This window comes from Oncorhynchus tshawytscha, linkage group LG33 (assembly GCF_018296145.1).
Source record: "Oncorhynchus tshawytscha isolate Ot180627B linkage group LG33, Otsh_v2.0, whole genome shotgun sequence".
NCBI lineage: Eukaryota > Metazoa > Chordata > Actinopteri > Salmoniformes > Salmonidae > Oncorhynchus > Oncorhynchus tshawytscha.
This window is the reverse complement of record NC_056461.1, coordinates 15,042,818-15,060,873: the sequence shown is the minus strand read 5'-3', so window position 1 is coordinate 15,060,873 and position 18,056 is coordinate 15,042,818. Positions and strand designations below refer to the sequence as shown.

The following is an 18,056-nucleotide window of genomic DNA, read 5'->3' as shown; positions in this document are numbered from 1 at the left end:
TGCTCTCAAATCCATCAAAGGCCATGTCAAAATCAGTCACGTGATGTGTCAGTGCCGCATGTAAACACAGCTCAAATGTGCTTGTTTACTTCTCGTGGGACGTAATTGACCGTTTTTCAACATAAAACGGGATTTGACCAAATGATGGAGGTTGAAACTGCCAGACCGTATTTCTTTGGAGACATAGGTGCCTATGAAAGTATTTCGGTTTTGTATGCTAGCATCCATTTGGTTACTGCATGCCATAGCTAGCAAGCATGTGTTCATGATATAACAGCAACGTAAATCAGCTACATATGTGCCATGTTGTGTTTTAGTCCATATAGATTGTCAAGTAAAGGTTTACGATGGCAAAATGGGATGTCAATACCAGAGATGATCTAGCATGCACTCACCTCGCTCCGGTTGATTATGTAGCAATATGTATTCTCTGGCTGATGACTGTGTGGCTTGCCCCAGGCTGCTGGTCAGAGAGGACGGAGGTGCACGAGGCGGCCTCCGAGGGACATGCTGCCCAGCTGCAGCAACTCATCCAGAGCGGAGCCTCTGTCAACATAGTGGCTGTGGACTCCATCACCCCCCTCCATGAGGCATGTGAAAGGGGGCAGACCCAGTGTGTCAGGCTGCTACTGGATGCTGGAGCACAGGTGAGACTGTCACTAAGTTGAGAGAGATAAGAGAAATAACTTCAATAAATGAGGTAGGTTAGCCATAGAATAATTAAAATAATAAAGGATATATCTAGTCATAGATATAGAAGGGTGGGACCCAGATTCAACGCAGGTTAAAGATCAAGAGAAAGTAATGTGTTCTTTATAGTTAATTAGGACAAATGATGGCTGTGTTGTCTTGCAGGTGGATGCCCGTAACACGGACGGTAGCACCCCTCTGTGTGAGGCCTGCTCGGTTGGGAGCTTTGACTGTGTGCGGATGCTGCTGGAGCATGGGGCCAAGGTGAACCCCACCCTCTCTTCCCTGACCACCTCACCCCTACATGAAGCTTGCATGGGGGGTAAGCGTGTAGGATGAGCGTGCATCAAGATGGTTTGAGAACTTGTGACAGTTTGTTCTTGTGTCCCAGGTAATGCTGATGTTGTGAAGATCATGATCGCTAAAGGTGCCAGTCTGGAGGCATATGACCTGTACTATGGGACCCCATTGCATGTGGCGTGTGCCAACGACCACACGGCCTGTGTCAAGGTGCTACTCAACGCAGGTGAGCGTTTGAGAATAACACTCTCTAACAACTAATTATCTGATTGTGAAGAAGAATAACACAATGAATAAAGACCTGAATAGAGAATAAAACCCTGGTTTTGAGTTCTCAACTCTGCAGTGCACCTTTAGTAATAACCTCTTTTGTGTGTAATTTGCCTCCTCAGGTGCCAAAGTGAATTATGCTCGGCTGCACAAGACGGCCCTGCACCATGCTGCTAAAGTGAAGAGTGTAGACATGATCGACATGCTGGTGGAGTTTGGGACGAACATCTACGCCAAAGACAAAAACGATAAGAAGCCCATTGAATACATCGAACCCGGTTCTCCCGCTGCACTCTGCTTAGAGTTTTATGACAGTAAGTCACAGTGTGAGAGAGGTTTTTATACCACAGTTACCAGCTTTAAGCAATAGATGTGCTGTACCAGTATGTTTTTGTGGATTTCTAAGCAATGTCACAGTGTCACCAGTAGGTGGTGCCCATTGCTAATTTTTCAGGATCAGAAAGTTACAGGTAGTGGAACAGTAAAAGAAATTGATAAAAAATAAGAACTTGATGATGTTGAACCCATCAAAAACAGCTGTTTGAACACTTCTTAATTGGTACACAATACTCAGGTCAAGGTAGATTTAATTTCTTCCTGTTTTTTTATGGGCCTAATTATAGAATGACATATAAAGTAGAATCCATATTAATTTAATAGGATCTCTGTGGTTCTAGTAATAACGATTTGTCATTTAACTTAATGTGGCATGAACACAACCAGTCATGATGTTTTCATCATGTAGGCTACACGTGCATGTTTGTCCACTCACAAATGAATTCCAACAGCCAAACAGTGCTCTGCCCCAACCATTTGATGAATGGAAAGAAACACCTGTTAAAACACCAGAAAGTCTAATGACGTTCTGCGATTGTCATTCTGCCTACACTTGTAGCCTGAATTGATGTGTCTACTTGTAGCTTGAATTGATGTGTCTACTTGTAGCCTGAATTGATGTGTCTACTTGTAGCCTGAATTGATGTGTCTACTTGTAGCCTGAATTGATGTGTCTACTTGTAGCCTGAATTGATGTGTCTACTTGTAGCCTGAATTGATGTGTCTACTTGTAGCTTGAATTGATGTGTCTACTTGTAGCTTGAATTGATGTGTCTACTTGTAGCTTGAATTGATGTGTCTACTTGTAGCTTGAATTGATGTGTCTACTTGTAGCTTGAATTGATGTGTCTACTTGTAGCTTGAATTGATGTGTCTACTTGTAGCTTGAATTGATGTGTCTACTTGTAGCTTGAATTGATGTGTCTACTTGTAGCCTCAGTTGATGTGTCTACTTGTAGCCTCAGTTGATGTGTCTACTTGTAGCCTCAATTGATGTGTCTACTTGTAGCCTCAATTGATGTCTACTTGTAGCCTCAATTGATGTCCGCGCGCGCCAGTCTTTGCCAGTCATCATTGCCTTGGAAAAATATCAGTGTTCTCCTCGAACTATGCCGCATTTTGGAGCGTCTATAATATGCCACCCAATTTCACATGCGGCTGACATGTGGTTATGATAAATATCTATTTACAGAAGCATATTTATTTTTTTAGGATGCAATACCAAACCACACCAGCTTACTTTAACCCCTGACAATACTCAGTCTTACGTCAGAAAGATATTTCTCCAGTATTTTGAACATAGACTAAGTCCATCTGTCCTGTCCCTCAAGTTAATGTCTATCCTACTCATGTTCCCTGAAGCTGATCAATTAGTACTATAACATTCAGTTTAGTTACGGGTCAGTAACTAATGATGAGACCCAGACAGATTCCTCTGCCACAGAGTCACTCGTGGAATGTGAGACCAGGTCTGTGCGAGAAGCCAGACAGCAACAGTATCCTAGGCATCAGACACAGACACCTCTTGTAAGGAAAAATAAAAACTTTATTTCATGAAGTGCAAAGACATTGTGACATACATTTAAAAAAAATAGCTCAACTCATGTTTTATTGAGTCCTATTGTTGGGTTATGCAAGCAAACATCAACATAATATCCCTGCTCAAAAGCTCCAGTCTTTAAATATACTAAACGGGACATATATCCCTGACTGTGTATTGACACTTGAATACTATCCCAGTGTTGTGGATAGACTAAATCTCCCATAAACCTTTGTGGTTGTCTGCCTGTAGGTACTCCATTGAGTCTGCAGCAGCTGAGCAGAGTGACCCTGAGGGTGATGCTGGGTAGCAGAGCTCTGGAGGTCGTAGTTCAGCTGGACATACCAAAGCAAATCATTCGCTTCCTATGTTACCACTGAACCTGATACCATTATCTTACTAAGGTGAAGGAAGGAAGCTCAGAGACTGAAACCTTAAAAAAATAAAAATAAACATCACAATCATCAAAATGCTACAGTCTGAACCTTAGATGGCACTAGATTAGATGCATAAAAATAATATGCATACAGCAGGTTTACAGGTTTCCAAACAAACAGTATTTTTAAACGGAGCACTTTTCTCTTTGATGTCTTCAGAATGTGTGCCATATCATCACATTAGATACATATTTAAAGAAGAGAAGCATAGGAGGTTTTAATGGGGACTTTTTACATACAGTTTATTCCTTGAACTCCCATATCTTGTAAACCTACATAAAAGACAAATGGAGGCCCTCGGAAAACAAGGGAGAGGGGGAGAGGAGAAAATAAATGGAGGAGAGGAAGTGATTTTGGCAGCTGATCCTGTCCACTCTGCAACACCGTCTGTGGACACTACACCAGCATTTTAGACGCCATGACAACGCGGCAACAACACAACCGTTAGCAACACATCCCAGATCTCCGGCACATCCTCAGGGATGAGAAACGGTGTTGCAGCAGGAGGATGAGCGGCGTTCCCGTTGACACTCTCCAGATGTCAATGTGTATCCCAGATTCCTCCCTGACATCGGAACGGAAACCACACCTGACAACTGGATGTGTTTGAGGCGGACGTGGAATCCAGGCAGCAGAGAAACACCATGGGAAACGATCCTGTTTTTTTACTGTTGGTGCCTCTGATCTGTTGCATCCGCTATAGCTGAGACGGCCCAGGCCTGAATACGGTGTCTGTTTTTGGGGTGTGTGATGAGTGTGTGTGGATTCCTCAGAGTTGCACGATGTCTCTGGTCACTGTATTGATACTGTTATTATTTGACATAACCCGTCTTAATAATGGGAACAGAGGAATATGTCTTATCAACATGATGTCTATGTAAGGCAACGTGCATTAATCACAAAGTGTGTTTCTAAAATATTATGACCTATTTAATCTTTCCCCACTGGCCACACGACCTCATTTCAGTGTGGGTAATATTTGGTTGAGATGTTAATCAATGAGATTACAACCTATATCTCAACCAAAAATGAACGTATTTTCCATATAGATTCCACGTCACAATATGTTGACAAATTGTGTTGAAAAAAACGCTTAAAGTCCAGCGGAAGTGACTATCCTCTCAGATAATGGATCTGTTTAACCCGCTTTGTGAACTGTCAAGTTTTTGAATGCACTCAAAAAAGCAAAATATGCACTCGAAAAGCAACTTCTTAGGGATAGCCCCCTTTTTTTCAAATTTCGCCTAAATGACATACCCAAATCTAACTGCCTGTAGCAAGGATATGCATATTCTTGGTACCATTTGAAAGGAAACGCTTTGAAGTTTGTGGAAATGTGAATTGAATGTAGGAGAATATAACACAATAGATCTGCTAGAAGAAAATATAAAGAAAAAAACAACCTCTCTTTTTCTACCACCATCTTTGAAATGCAAGAGAAAGGTTGTAGTTATAGCCATCACTCTGGTTGTAATTCCGATGGTGTCCACAAGATGGCAGCAGTGTATGTGCAAAGTTTCAGATGGATTACTTGAAAAATTAGTGAACAACAAGACTTTTAGTGTGAAGTCCCTAGGTACATTTGGGCAAATCGTGAAGGAGACATTCGCATTCATATTCCATTTTTCAGCAAGAATATCGTCAAATCTGTATACTTGGACTTTGATTTAGCTTTCCAAGTATTAGTAGCCATATTATAAGTTTAACATTTGTAAAACAACCAGTTTTCATAACTTCATAACTCTGAATATCCTTATAATTGTTATCCAAAATGAAAAGGCATGCTGTCGTATTAGTTTAGTAGCTACATTTTACAACATATACATGGCTCCCATAAAGCCCAGCTCATTGGCTATCTAACTAGCTTTGTTTGACCCCGATTGGTGCTTAATTGACAAAGATACAGTCGTTCAAGTGATGGCCGCCCGTGTCATCGGCGTGCCATGAAGGCGTTGCTCTCTGACCAAATATGGTGTCCTATAGGATATACTACAACCCTAATGAAATGGTGAAGTCTCTTTACCCTCTAGGATCTCTGAGGAATAGATACAAATGTGATTTGACTCGTTGAAACAGCGTTTAGGGTGAGATTTTCACAGATTCCTTTCTTTGCAAAGTGAACGAGTGGAAATACGAAATCGATCGTGCATGCTATATGGATTTTTTTAGGATATGAAAAAGGATTTTATCTAACAGAACAACACTTCATGTTATCTCTGGGGCCCTTTGGATGATAAATCAGTGCAAGATTTCAGATTGTTAGTTCACAGTTCACCTTCAGAGGTGAATTTATCAAACCTATCGCGAAGAAAAAAGTGTTTTGTTGTTAGGAGCCCTCCTCAAACAGTAGCATGGCATTTTATTCACAGTAGCTACTGTAAATTGGACAGTGCAGTTATATTAACAAGAATTTAAGCTTTCAGCCAATACAAGACACTTCTATGTACCGACATTTGTTGTTTCTCTAAAATCTGCGATCTTGACAACACGCTGCATGGTTTACAACTGTCCTGTTGACGGAACGCTGATCCGTTTAAGTCAGTATCATCAATAAGTTCTAACAGCCCCCCCCCATTTAGCCTCCCTTCCAAATCTGTGCTGAGACAGCATGTCTGCTGGTCTATTGAGTAAACGACATGTGTGTCAAGTGTTAAGGTTGCTAGATCATCGCTTGCGGCATTCGAGAGCTTCTTTTTTTTCTACCACGACAGGAACCTATTTGGAACTGTTTTCCGTGGAAACAACGCGGCCTCATCCATTACAGTTTCAACCATCCAGAACACATCCATAAATAAGCTCAGGAGCAGAAATAGCTGGAGCCCTCCCTGTTCACATGAAGGAACGAATATAAATACCCTCTTTAAAAAATAAAAAAAAGCTTGTTAAAATAACTGGACCCGGTCCAGAAGGGATCTGCTACTGCTAAGTCTTAAAATAGGCTGACTATGTAGATGATGGTTTGAAAACATTTTTCTCTGTCTTAACATTAAGATGAAGCAGACAGAGGAGACGACAACAGGCATGAGAAGAATGTTCAGTTAAAACATATTTGAACAAATAAAAAGTGCAATTTGGAGATTTTGGATCAGCCTTTTATTAAAAGGAATGATACACCTGTTTCAAAGGCACTTTCTCTGGCTGTTCAGATAAGGCAAAACCAGTCAAAGGTATCTGCACAGGGATTTCAAACATCAGGTATTTGGTTCTGTGCAGCCAACAGAGGTTATTTTATCCATCAAGCAATGTAACATCAAAGTTGAATGGATCTAGCATGCTGCCCACACTTGATAAAGTATATTTGTGAATCAGTATTGCGTATTAAGAATGCTACAAATATCTATTTATTATGATACATGTTTGTGTTACTGTTTAAATCTGTCAGAGTCCAATACTATTGTAATTAATTTATCCTCCCGGAAATGTATGTATACATGACTGTGTTGCTCTGTATATTGTGAGACTGACATTGTGTGTTAATGAACGACATTGTTGACATGCTCGCTGCCTTTTGGATTTTATTACGATAAGCTTGATTCATTCATCTAAATTGGGTCAACTGTTAGAGTAGGCCAAATATCATGATGAACAGAAATTGAAATGAGCAACAAGATGGATCTCCAGCCATAATTTTGTCCAGTGTCCACTAGGATGTGCCATAGGTTAGGAATTTGTTAAACAACAATCAATCTTCTCGCTCATTCGTCAAGTTACAAAGCATCTGCACTGCCAGAGCATCAGGCCATGTTGCGTCTCTGAGAAAAGGAAAACATTTGCTCCAACACTAGTAGACAAGAGGCTGTGAGTACATCTGTTTTCCTGAATTGTCTGAGCTGATATGGAGATATAGTGAACCTTGAACTATCCATTTGAAGAAATGGATCAATAGACTAGCATTTGAGACAACTAAATAAAAGGCTTAAAACGTGCTCATTCGTGAGTGAGGTGAGAATACACTCATTCACCCACCCTCTTTAGATTACAGAACAAAAGGCTAAAGATTGAGATGGATGGGACTACTGTATTTCCCTGTACTTCCTCTGTTGCTCACCTAACACAAAAACCACGTTGATGTGCTTTCCTAGATGACATCTGTCTGTACTATCGCGGAGATCTACCAAGGTTTATCAGTGGAATGGAGTTACTCTTGTTAGCTTTCAACCTTTGAACTCCAACCTCTCAGTAGATATGCCAATGTGTATTACCCTCACATCTTTGTTAGCAATGAGAGACTTCACCTCTTTGTAGACAAGTTTGTACACTTCCTTGGGGGGGATTAAGGATGGATGTAGATAGATCAGGCGGGAATCTGAGAGGCTCAGTGTGTTTTAGAGAAGAGATAGACTTGATGCTGTGATGGTCTGCTAGGCTTCACTGGGCGAGCTCTTCACTTCCAGTTAGGAATCCTTCCTCCATTCAACGAGGAGCAGATGTGAGACAGTGTTTGTGTCAAGCTGGGCCTCTGATAGTTACTTTCAGCTATGAGCAACTGATTTAGGACCAGCCTGTCCTGTACTTAAGTCTTCACCTTAACCATAATGGGACTAACAACAAAACTGGCCCCGGACCAGTTATTAAATGCTTGGTGTAATTATTGCTTCTCCACTCCCATATAATTATAACAATGGGTTAAAAGTTCATATTAAGGAAAATCACTAACACACCATAACTCAGAACTGGTCAGGCACTACAACACACAGCACACATAGCCCAGACCGTCTACTCTGTCTGCTTGTTAGAGTAAGAGGCTGTGAGGCACCATTTTGGGTGTGTGTGTCTCCTAAATCTGCTTTAAGGGTGACTGGTGGAATTGAGTTATTCCGCTGCACTGGTAAATAAAGCATGGCGAATGGGAGGAGAATACTGGCTTGAAAGCAGCTCTTCTTTGAAGTGATTCTGCTCTGTATGACTGAATGGACGTGTATTTGACTGAAAAGATCATCGAACACTGAGGCACACCTGTTTATGGCCTTGTCTGAAACCACAGCTCAGAAGTCACGTGGGACCTCTTCAGCAGTTCACTGCAGTATAGTTACAACAGATTGGTACTCAACATGGTTAGAAGGATCAACTCTTTAGCTTTAATACCTTTTTAGCCTGAAGTACAAGCACCATCTAGCAAGTCCACCTAACACGTCAGAAATTAAAAGTCAACAAGTCAGTATCCCAGAGAATTTATCTAAAAGGCCTACGGCTGGGCGTCTTCATCCAGACTTACTGTAAAACAGTCTCGTCTCCTCCAGCCGGAGAAAATATGCACATCTGTCTAGTCAGCCACACCGACGGACACACACACACACACACACACACACACACACACACACACACACACACGTCCCAGAAGCACAGTGAGCGGCCAGATGACCCAACCATCTGGTTATATTTTCTATAGGGAGTCCCCAGGCCAGTTCTACCCCACCCTGCTTCCTAACCATACACAGTACTACTCCAGTTTAGTCAGTGGGGGTGAAGTCAGCAGTTTCTTCTTCCCAGACAAAGTCTTTCTCATTTTCTCTCCAATGACACATACACCAGGGAGCACAGAAAGGCCCAGACAGACAGACTGTCCTGGGCGAGCACAGGGAGCACAGAAAGGCCCAGACAGACAGACTGTCCTGGGCGAGCACAGGAGGGCCCAGACGGACAGACAGTCCTGGGCGAGCACAGGAGGGCCCAGACGGACAGACAGTCCTGGGCGAGCACAGGGAGCACAGAAAGGCCCAGACGGACAGACTGTCCTGGGCTAGCACAGGAGGGCCCAGACGGACAGACTGTCCTGGGCGAGCACAGGGAGCACTGAAGGGCCCAGGCGGACAGACTGTCCTGGGCGAGCACAGGGAGCACTGAAGGGCCCAGGCGGACAGACTGTCCTGGGCTAGCCCAGGGAGCACAGGAGGGCCCAGACGGACAGACTGTCCTGGGCTAGCCCAGGGAGCACAGGAGGGCCCAGACAGACAGACTGTCCTGGGCTAGCACAGGAGGGCCCAGACAGACAGACTGTCCTGGGCTAGCCCAGGGAGCACAGGAGGGCCCAGACGGACAGACTGTCCTCGGCTAGCCCAGGGAGCACTGAAGGGCCCAGGCAGGCGGACAGACTGTCCTGGGCGAGCACAGGGAGCACTGAAGGGCCCAGGCAGGCGGACAGACTGTCCTGGGCTAGCCCAGGGAGCACATGAGGGCCCAGACGGACAGACTGTCCTGGGCTAACCCAGGGAGCACATGAGGGCCCAGACAGACAGACTGTCCTGGGCTAGCCCAGGGAGCACAGGAGGGTCCAGACGGACAGACTGTCCTGGGCTAGCCCAGGGAGCACAGGAGGGTCCAGACGGACAGACTGTCCTGGGCTAGCCCAGGGAGCACAGGAGGGTCCAGACGGACAGACTGTCCTGGGCTAGCCCAGGGAGCACATGAGGGCCCAGACGGACAGACTGTCCTGGGCTAGCCCAGGGAGCACAGGAGGGTCCAGACGGACAGACTGTCCTGGGCTAGCCCAGGGAGCACATGAGGGCCCAGACGGACAGACTGTCCTGGGCTAGCCCAGGGAGCACAGGAGGGCCCAGACTGGCACTATTGACGAGAAATGCAGGGGAAAAAAGCACACATACATGAACACACTTTACTTTTCTCACAAACACTCATACACAGTTAGTCTTTCACAGACTGATTGTGTATGAGTCTGTCCCGTCTCTCCAATATCCAATTTTTCTTTGTAAGCAAGTCTCAGCGTCTCGTGCTTCAAGCCTGCACTCGATTGAAAGATAAAGAAGAAAAGCTAAATGCTGATTGGATTGGTTTGAGACCTTGGGGTCCTTTGGCAACCACAGTACAACAGACATTTAAGAAAGAGCTGTGGGCTTTTTCAAGAAGACAAAGTGGCAAATGTGGAACCGGTTATTTCCCTCCTTAGAGGCCTTCATCTGCATCTGCAGTTGCGTTCACATGGTGCCTTCTGTCAAAGCTATTGGTTATGGGTATTTGACACCTTAGTGGCAAAATCCACGTGCACACCCGACATACAGTGCCTTGCGAAAGTATTCGGCCCCCTTGAACTTTGCAAACTTTTGCCACATTTCAGGCTTCAAACATAAAGATATAAAACTGTATTTTTTTGTGAAGAATCAACAACAAGTGGGACATAATCATGAAGTGGAACGACATTTATTGGATATTTCAAACTTTTTTAACAAATCAAAAACTGAAAAATTGGGCGTGCAAAATTATTCAGCCCCCTTAAGTTAATACTTTGTAGCGCCACCTTTTGCTGCGATTACAGCTGTAAGTCGCTTGGGGTATGTCTCTATCAGTTTTGCACATCGAGAGACTGAAATCTTTTCCCATTCCTCCTTGCAAAACAGCTCGAGCTCAGTGAGGTTGGATGGAGAGCATTTGTGAACAGCAGTTTTCAGTTCTTTCCACAGATTCTCGATTGGATTCAGGTCTGGACTTTGACTTGGCCATTCTAACACCTGGATATGTTTATTTTTGAACCATTCCATTGTAGATTTTGCTTTATGTTTTGGATCATTGTCTTGTTGGAAGATAAATCTCCGTCCCAGTCTCAGGTCTTTTGCAGACTCCATCAGGTTTTCTTCCAGAATGGTCCTGTATTTGGCTCCATCCATCTTCCCATCAATTTTAACCATCTTCCCTGTCCCTGCTGAAGAAAAGCAGGCCCAAACCATGATGCTACCACCACCATGTTTGACAGTGGGGATGGTGTGTTCAGGGTGATGAGCTGTGTTGCTTTTACGCCAAACATAACATTTTGCATTGTTGCCAAAAAGTTCAATTTTGGTTTCATCTGACCAGAGCACCTTCTTCCACATGTTTGGTGTGTCTCCCAGGTGGCTTGTGGCAAACTTTAAACAACACTTTTTATGGATATCTTTAAGAAATGGCTTTCTTCTTGCCACTCTTCCATAAAGGCCAGATTTGTGCAATATACGACTGATTGTTGTCCTATGGACAGAGTCTCCCACCTCAGCTGTAGATCTCTGCAGTTCATCCAGAGTGATCATGGGCCTCTTGGCTGCATCTCTGATCAGTCTTCTCCTTGTATGAGCTGAAAGTTTAGAGGGACGGCCAGGTCTTGGTAGATTTGCAGTGGTCTGATACTCCTTCCATTTCAATATTATAGCAGCATACCACCCTGCATACCACTGCTGGCTTGCTTCTGAAGCTAAGCAGGGTTGGTCCTGGTCAGTCCTTGGATGGGAGACCAGATGCTGCTGGAAGTGGTGTTGGAGGGCCAGTAGGAGGCACTCTTTCCACTGGTCTAAAAAATATCCCAATACCCCAGGGCAGTGATTGGGGACACTGCCCTGTGTAGGGTGCTGTCTCTCGGATGGGACGTTAAACGGGTGTCCTGACTCGCTGAGGTCATTAAAGATCCCATGGCACTTATCGTAAGAGTAGGGGTGTTAACCCCGGTGTCCTGGCTAAATTCCCAATCTGACCCTCAAACCATCACGGTCACCTAATAATCCCCAGTTTACAATTGGCTCATTCATCCCCCTCCTCTCCCCTGTAACTATTCCCCAGGTCGTTGCTGTAAATGAGAATGTGTTCTCAGTCAACTTACCTGGTAAAATAATGGATAAATAAATAAAAAATTTAAAAAAAATTATCGCTTGCACAGTGCTCCTTGGGATGTTTAAAGCTTGGGAAATCTTTTTGTATCCAAATCCGGCTTTAAACTTCTTCACAACAGTATCTCGGACCTGCCTGGTGTGTTCCTTGTTCTTCATGATGCTCTCTGCGCTTTTAACGGACCTCTGAGACTATCACAGTGCAGGTGCATTTATACAGAGACTTGATTACACACAGGTGGATTGTATTTATCATCATTAGTCAGTTAGGTTAACATTGGATCATTCAGAGATCCTCACTGAACTTCTGGAGAGAGTTTGCTGCACTGAAAGTAAAGGGGCTGAATAATTTTGCACGCCCAATTTTTCAGTTTTTGATTTGTTAAAAAAGTTTGAAATATCCAATAAATGTCGTTCCACTTCATGATTGTGTCCCACTTGTTGTTGATTCTTCACAAAAAAATACAGTTTTATATCTTTATGTTTGAAGCCTGAAATGTGGCAAAAGGTCGCAAAGTTCAAGGGGGCCGAATACTTTCGCAAGGCACTGTATATGCAAACACACCCCACAACTACCCCTTTCACAAAAGCACATTAAATATCCACACATTCTCAGAAGTCAAGTATTTAAACTGGTCTGATTTCCTTCGTTCCTTTTCTTGTGGTGCACAATGTTTTTTTTCTGTGAGCAGTCGAACACATATTTGGGTGAAGGATAAAAATGCTGGCTCACATTGTTGTATGTAACCCAAATATCCCTGTATCAATCAATCAATCAATCAATCAAATGTATTTCTAAAGCCCTTTTTACATCAGCCTTTAGAAGGGAAACGATGGGTCTGGTTGTATGGCTGTAGAATAAGGTCCTGAAGCTACCTTCTCCGCCGATGGTTGGTGGAGCTGGCCAGAGAAACAATGTGATCCAGAACAGAATGTACTCCAGCTTGTTTCCCTGTTGCTAATAGGCCTCTTCTCTTTCTCACAACCATTAATTTGACATTTTATCGCCCACCATAATGACAACGTGTGACAGGCTGCCAAACCTGCATTTACTGTTTTAGCTTTTTACATTATGTGAACACTTTTACTGCGTGTTCCTCTCTGGCGGTTTGACCTTATTTCGACTAGGAAAGCAGTGTCAACTAGACAGGTTGTTCTCAGTACAGGTGTAATAAGTATGTTAGTGGGGGGAACGGGAGGAGGAGAAGGAGGGAGATGTGAAGAGACTGCACAGTCAGACATTGTATAGACCGTTATGTTATCTTGTAAGGTCTTGTTTATTACCTGCTGATTCGTGCAGATGATAAAAAATAGTTTTCGGGGGAAAATGTCTTGCTCAATGTATGTGCATCAGGACAGGTACTATATTACCCTGCTCTTCTTCACTGACCTAACTAAAGACCTTAGTGACCAAGGACAAGCATAAGAAAGTTGAGTTGAGTAAGTGATTACACGTCTGGTTTGTTTTCATGTGAGTGTTTTTGTCCATTGCGTGGCGACGACGTTAAAGACAAATTCAAGGTTTGATTCGACACAGCATTTTTTTCAGTGGCCTTAATTCACGGCTGTTGCTTTTTAAGGCGTGTTTATATGGAGATAAGATTAGCCACTCAGTAACAGCCTGAAAGGTGCTGAGGGGAAATATTTACACCTGTGACTGAGTTTGTGTCTCAGTTTAGTGGTATCACATAGTTCTTCTATTTGGGGCTTAGTGCCGTGACTGGTGCTGACACTTCATTCAGGGTCTGGCCTGTTTATTTTGAGGTGATTGTGTTGGTTAGTGCTCAGGGATTGGAATTCCTGACGTTCTTCAGGCACATATCTCTCCTCTCAGCTCTCTTTCCCTAGCTGGTTCAGTGGCATGTGGCTTACATCAAGGGTGATAGGAGGAAAATGGCATATGTGCGTGTGTCCTTGTTAACTGTCTGATTTAACAGGATGCCTCCCACAGGCTAACTGCACCATACATCCTTCTAACTATGAGTTTTATGGCGTGGGTCTTGTGTTGTGTCCTCAGAGCCCTGACCTTTGACCTGGAGACCACAGAGACCAGCTCAGATCCTCTACCCTGGCACTGCTCAACCATGACCCCCAAGACAGGACAACCTTTACCTCATCTCTACTCCATCTGTGTGTGTGTGTGTCCCCTTTCTCTCTGACTCACACTTGTTACCCATACTGGAGACATTTGAAAAAATCAGTTGAAGATGCCCCGTTTTCCCATTTTCCATTTGGAAAGTTTACCTCATAACCTCTCTTACAACTGGAAAAGTGGTGCTGATGAGAATAGGTGAGGGGCTGATTCCTGGTACTGACTCTACCCCACCCTCCCCCCCAGACCCTAACCCCATTTATGCCACAGGACCACCCTTATGACACCCAGAAGAGCTGTGAGGGGTCAGTAGGCGGTGCCTGCCGTGTGAGGCGGACTGAGTGAGAGGGTCACCCAGCTGCTGTAGTCATCAGTTGGGTCCAGGACGGCCCAATGGGACATCTGCCGCATGCCTCACATTCCGATACACACACACACACACACAGTGGTGTAAAGTACTTAGGTAAAAAATACTAGCTAAGTAGTTTTTTGGGGATATCTTTACTTAACTAGTTATATTTCTTACTTTTACTTCACTACATTCCTGAAGAAAATAATGTACTTTTTACTCCTTACATTTCCCTGACACCCAAAAGTACTTGTTACATTTTGAATGCTTAGCAGGACAGCAACATTGTAAAATTCACGCACTTCAAGAGAACCTCCCTGGTCACGCCTACTGCCTTTGATCTAGTGGACTCACTAAACACACATGCTTCGTTTGTAAATGATGTCTGAGTGTTAGAGTATGCCTGTGGCTATAAATACAAGAAAATGGTGCCATCTGGTTTGCTTAAAATAAGGAATTTAAAATGATTTATACTTTTACTCTTGATGTATAAGTATATTTAAAACCAAATATTTTTAGACTTTCACTTTTCTATTAAGGCATCTTTACTTTTACTCAAGTATGACAATTGGGTACTTTTTCCACTACTGTGTGTGTACACACACACACACACGAATTCCAATACATTGTGAGAATCTCAATAAGTATTGTATCAGCGCCTAAGTATTGTGATCATATCGTATTGTAATGTCTCTAGCAATTCCCAGCTCTAGTTTATTGTGCTTCTTCATTCCTACACACTACAGGCAACCTTGGACCATGAGAAGCTGACATCACGTGTATACCACAATCCCACACGCACACAAGTATCAGAGCGAAACTATACCTTCCTCACACAAGTATTGACAAAAGTCTGTCTGCTACATCACACGTGTAGGATCGATAAGAACTCCCCCTACAACCTACACTCTAAGAGAAAAAAACGTTTATCTAGAACCTAAAAGGGTTCTCCTATGGAGACAGCTGAATAACCCTTTTGGAACCCTTTTGTCTAAGAGTGTAGACCTGTCGGACTCACACAGAGTATCGACATGTCTGCTAGTCTACAACATGTAGTCCCCAGGAACCATACAGGGTATTGGGTAATGTCTGGATTCCTTACATGGTGGTTGACTAGAAAAACTGCAACCACAGGTTGTCTCAGTCTGGTAAGGCAATAGTCTTGGCTATGAGAGATATTGGAATCCCAGCCACCAAAAACATGAAATAATAACTTAACCGTCCACAGTTTTCCGTTAAAGGCAACTTGCCTAATGTCTACTGTGGGTGTCTGAAAGCTCCAACACCAGGCAAGTGAAATAAGAGACTCTGCTGTAGGTGTGTTTGTGTGTGTGATCATTTTAACGTTTCAGCACGGCCAGCTGGCAGTCCTAAATGTTATTGTGATTTTATTGCTCAGTCTCAGTTTTCAGGAGGAAAACCCACGAGGAATATTTTAAAAGACAGTTCATTAAAATACTTCAGACATATCACAATGGTCATAGCAGAGTGAGTTTGACGCCGGACACATGCACACACACACACACACACACACACGACCACGCACACATTCACCAATTCACACAGACAGACACACACACAAACTGTTGAGAGATGTTCTGGAGTGTGTATGTGTGTGCCATGTTGAGGTGTAGGGGCCAGGGCTCTTAGAAGGGCAGGTGTGGGTTTTTCAGACTTTGAACAAAACAAAGGTCAAAGGTTAAATTCTTAAAAAGGGGGTCAGTGGCAGTTAGTTTCAACAGTTTGTCCAAGTACTACAAACATGGTACTTTTTCATTGATCATGCAAGTCGAATGGTTTGTGCCAAAGGACTTAAAACAAGACTATCAATAACATGGATTGTTCAACACTACCTGCTTAAAACTCCCTCAGAAGGTATTGTGCCTGAAAATATAGTGCTGATTGAAAGTGCTTTTTGGTTCTCAACAATATTTCTTGAGTTTTTCAACTATCTTTAGGTAACATATCACTTTATGAGACTATGAATTTGACATAAATGATGGAAAAACCTCTGGTTGTTATTGGACTGTTTTACATATGACGACAACCACAAAATGAAACGACCACAGATCAGATCCACAGTAAGAGGTCCCCTTCCCTGTAGTTAGTCCATCGTGTTTTTTAGAAGTGCTGCTATCAGTTTATGCCAGATCTTGGAATGACACATGTTGCTTTTTCCCTCCAACATCTCTTTTGTTACTGTGGTTATATAACCCTTTTCCAGGCAATCAGATGAAGCAACTCTCCAATGGTTTCAGAAAGAGAAGACCTTGGAAAGAGAGAGTTTGTGGTGGGAGGAGCTATGAGATCTGGCTGGTTGTAATGGATGGAAAGGAATAAATGGAACAGTATCAAACCCATGGAAACCACATGTCTGACTCCGTTCAATATATTCCATTCCAGCCATTACAATGAGCCAGTCCTCCAAGCTCCTCCCATCAGCCTCCTCTCCACACACACTCTCCAAGGTCTTTTCTTGTCTGGAAAAGGGTTATACAAAAGAGATGTAGGAGACTAGTCTACCCCTATGTCTCTCTCTCTTTTCATCACCCTTTCTTTAGAATTCAAATGGAAAACATCTGCCCAACCCATGGGTCTTTCCAATCCAGGCCTCCTTTGGAAGACTCCCTTGTCTGTGGCTACACCTGCTGCTAGTTTATGGACCGTACTGTCTTGATCGAAACAGTGACACCAACACACACATACCCACTACTGTTCTCCTGGAGCCTTTGATCTGACGCCTGGACCAACGCTTTCCCAGGCCTCCCAGCACCCACCATACATTGACATTGTACGTTCCCAGTCCTTTACTTCTTCCAGGCAGGCGTCCACCTCCATCCTCTCCCTCTCCCTGCCCCTCCAACCTCTGTCTCACATCTGCTTTGCTGGCTAGACGTGTAATTTCCCCTGTTACGTCATACTCTTACACTCAGGCACTCCAGACACACATACAGACAAAGCCATTAGAACTGTATGCTCAACAGGGTCCAGCACTACCAGACAAAGAGCCTTTTCATACAAAACATCAGCCTCTCCTTCCCAATACCAGCCAGGTTATCTCTACTTCATTGCTGGGTAACGTGTAGGGTATATGGGTGAAACACATGATCAAAATGTATTTAGTTTTTTTACATAAGACATTTCTTATTATATTGGGACTAGTCCTCATTCACTCAAACAGCTGCACTGTTGCTTCCCTCTAAGAGGTGAGGCACCTACTTTAGACTACATTGGCTTTGAAAGGGGACCTGACACCTGCTTGGGAAGTAAATGAACACCAGAGCAGGATGACAGTAAACCCTCTCAGAGGAACGAATGAGAGCCCTTCCTTAGTTCCTGCTGGTTCAGGTTGCTGCTGAAGGAGTGGATCTGGAGAAGTTGTGACCGTCCGTGACTCACCAGTGACAAGACCATCTATTCATCACCTGTGCTGAACACAAGTACTACTGACTGCTAC

The 18,056-nt window shown here is 43.6% G+C and overlaps 1 protein-coding gene across 3 annotated transcripts; it reads left to right on the top strand.

Moving 5' to 3' along the window:
* Nucleotides 1-58: 58 nt before the first annotated feature.
* LOC112247322 (ankyrin repeat and SOCS box protein 13-like) lies at nucleotides 59-15,010 on the top strand. 3 transcript variants are annotated; one of them, XM_024416055.2, is made up of 6 exons: nucleotides 59-187; nucleotides 460-647; nucleotides 856-1,012; nucleotides 1,082-1,216; nucleotides 1,383-1,574; nucleotides 3,389-4,845. In XM_024416055.2, the coding sequence occupies exons 1-6, from the start codon at nucleotides 142-144 to the stop codon at nucleotides 3,514-3,516; spliced, it is 846 nt and encodes a 281-aa protein (XP_024271823.1). In that variant the 5' UTR covers nucleotides 59-141; the 3' UTR covers nucleotides 3,517-4,845. The 3 variants fall into 3 exon arrangements, with proteins under 3 accessions (XP_024271823.1, XP_024271824.1, XP_024271822.1); XM_024416056.2 differs by lacking the exons at nucleotides 59-187; nucleotides 3,389-4,845 and adding an exon at nucleotides 14,176-15,010 and having other exon boundaries at nucleotides 195-647; XM_024416054.2 differs by lacking the exon at nucleotides 59-187 and having other exon boundaries at nucleotides 195-647.
* Nucleotides 15,011-18,056: the final 3,046 nt, after the last annotated feature.

What these genes read in the sequence shown, in the direction of transcription:
- LOC112247322 (XM_024416054.2), top strand. Translation starts at nt 348, where the DNA reads ATGGCAAAATGGGATGTCAATACCAGAGATGATCTAGCATGCACTCAC. An exon ending in CAAGGTGCTACTCAACGCAG is followed by an intron (nt 1,217 to 1,382) that starts GTGAGCGTTTGA and finishes TTGCCTCCTCAG; the next exon opens with GTGCCAAAGTGAATTATGCT. An exon ending in CTGCTTAGAGTTTTATGACA is followed by an intron (nt 1,575 to 3,388) that starts GTAAGTCACAGT and finishes GTCTGCCTGTAG; the next exon opens with GTACTCCATTGAGTCTGCAG.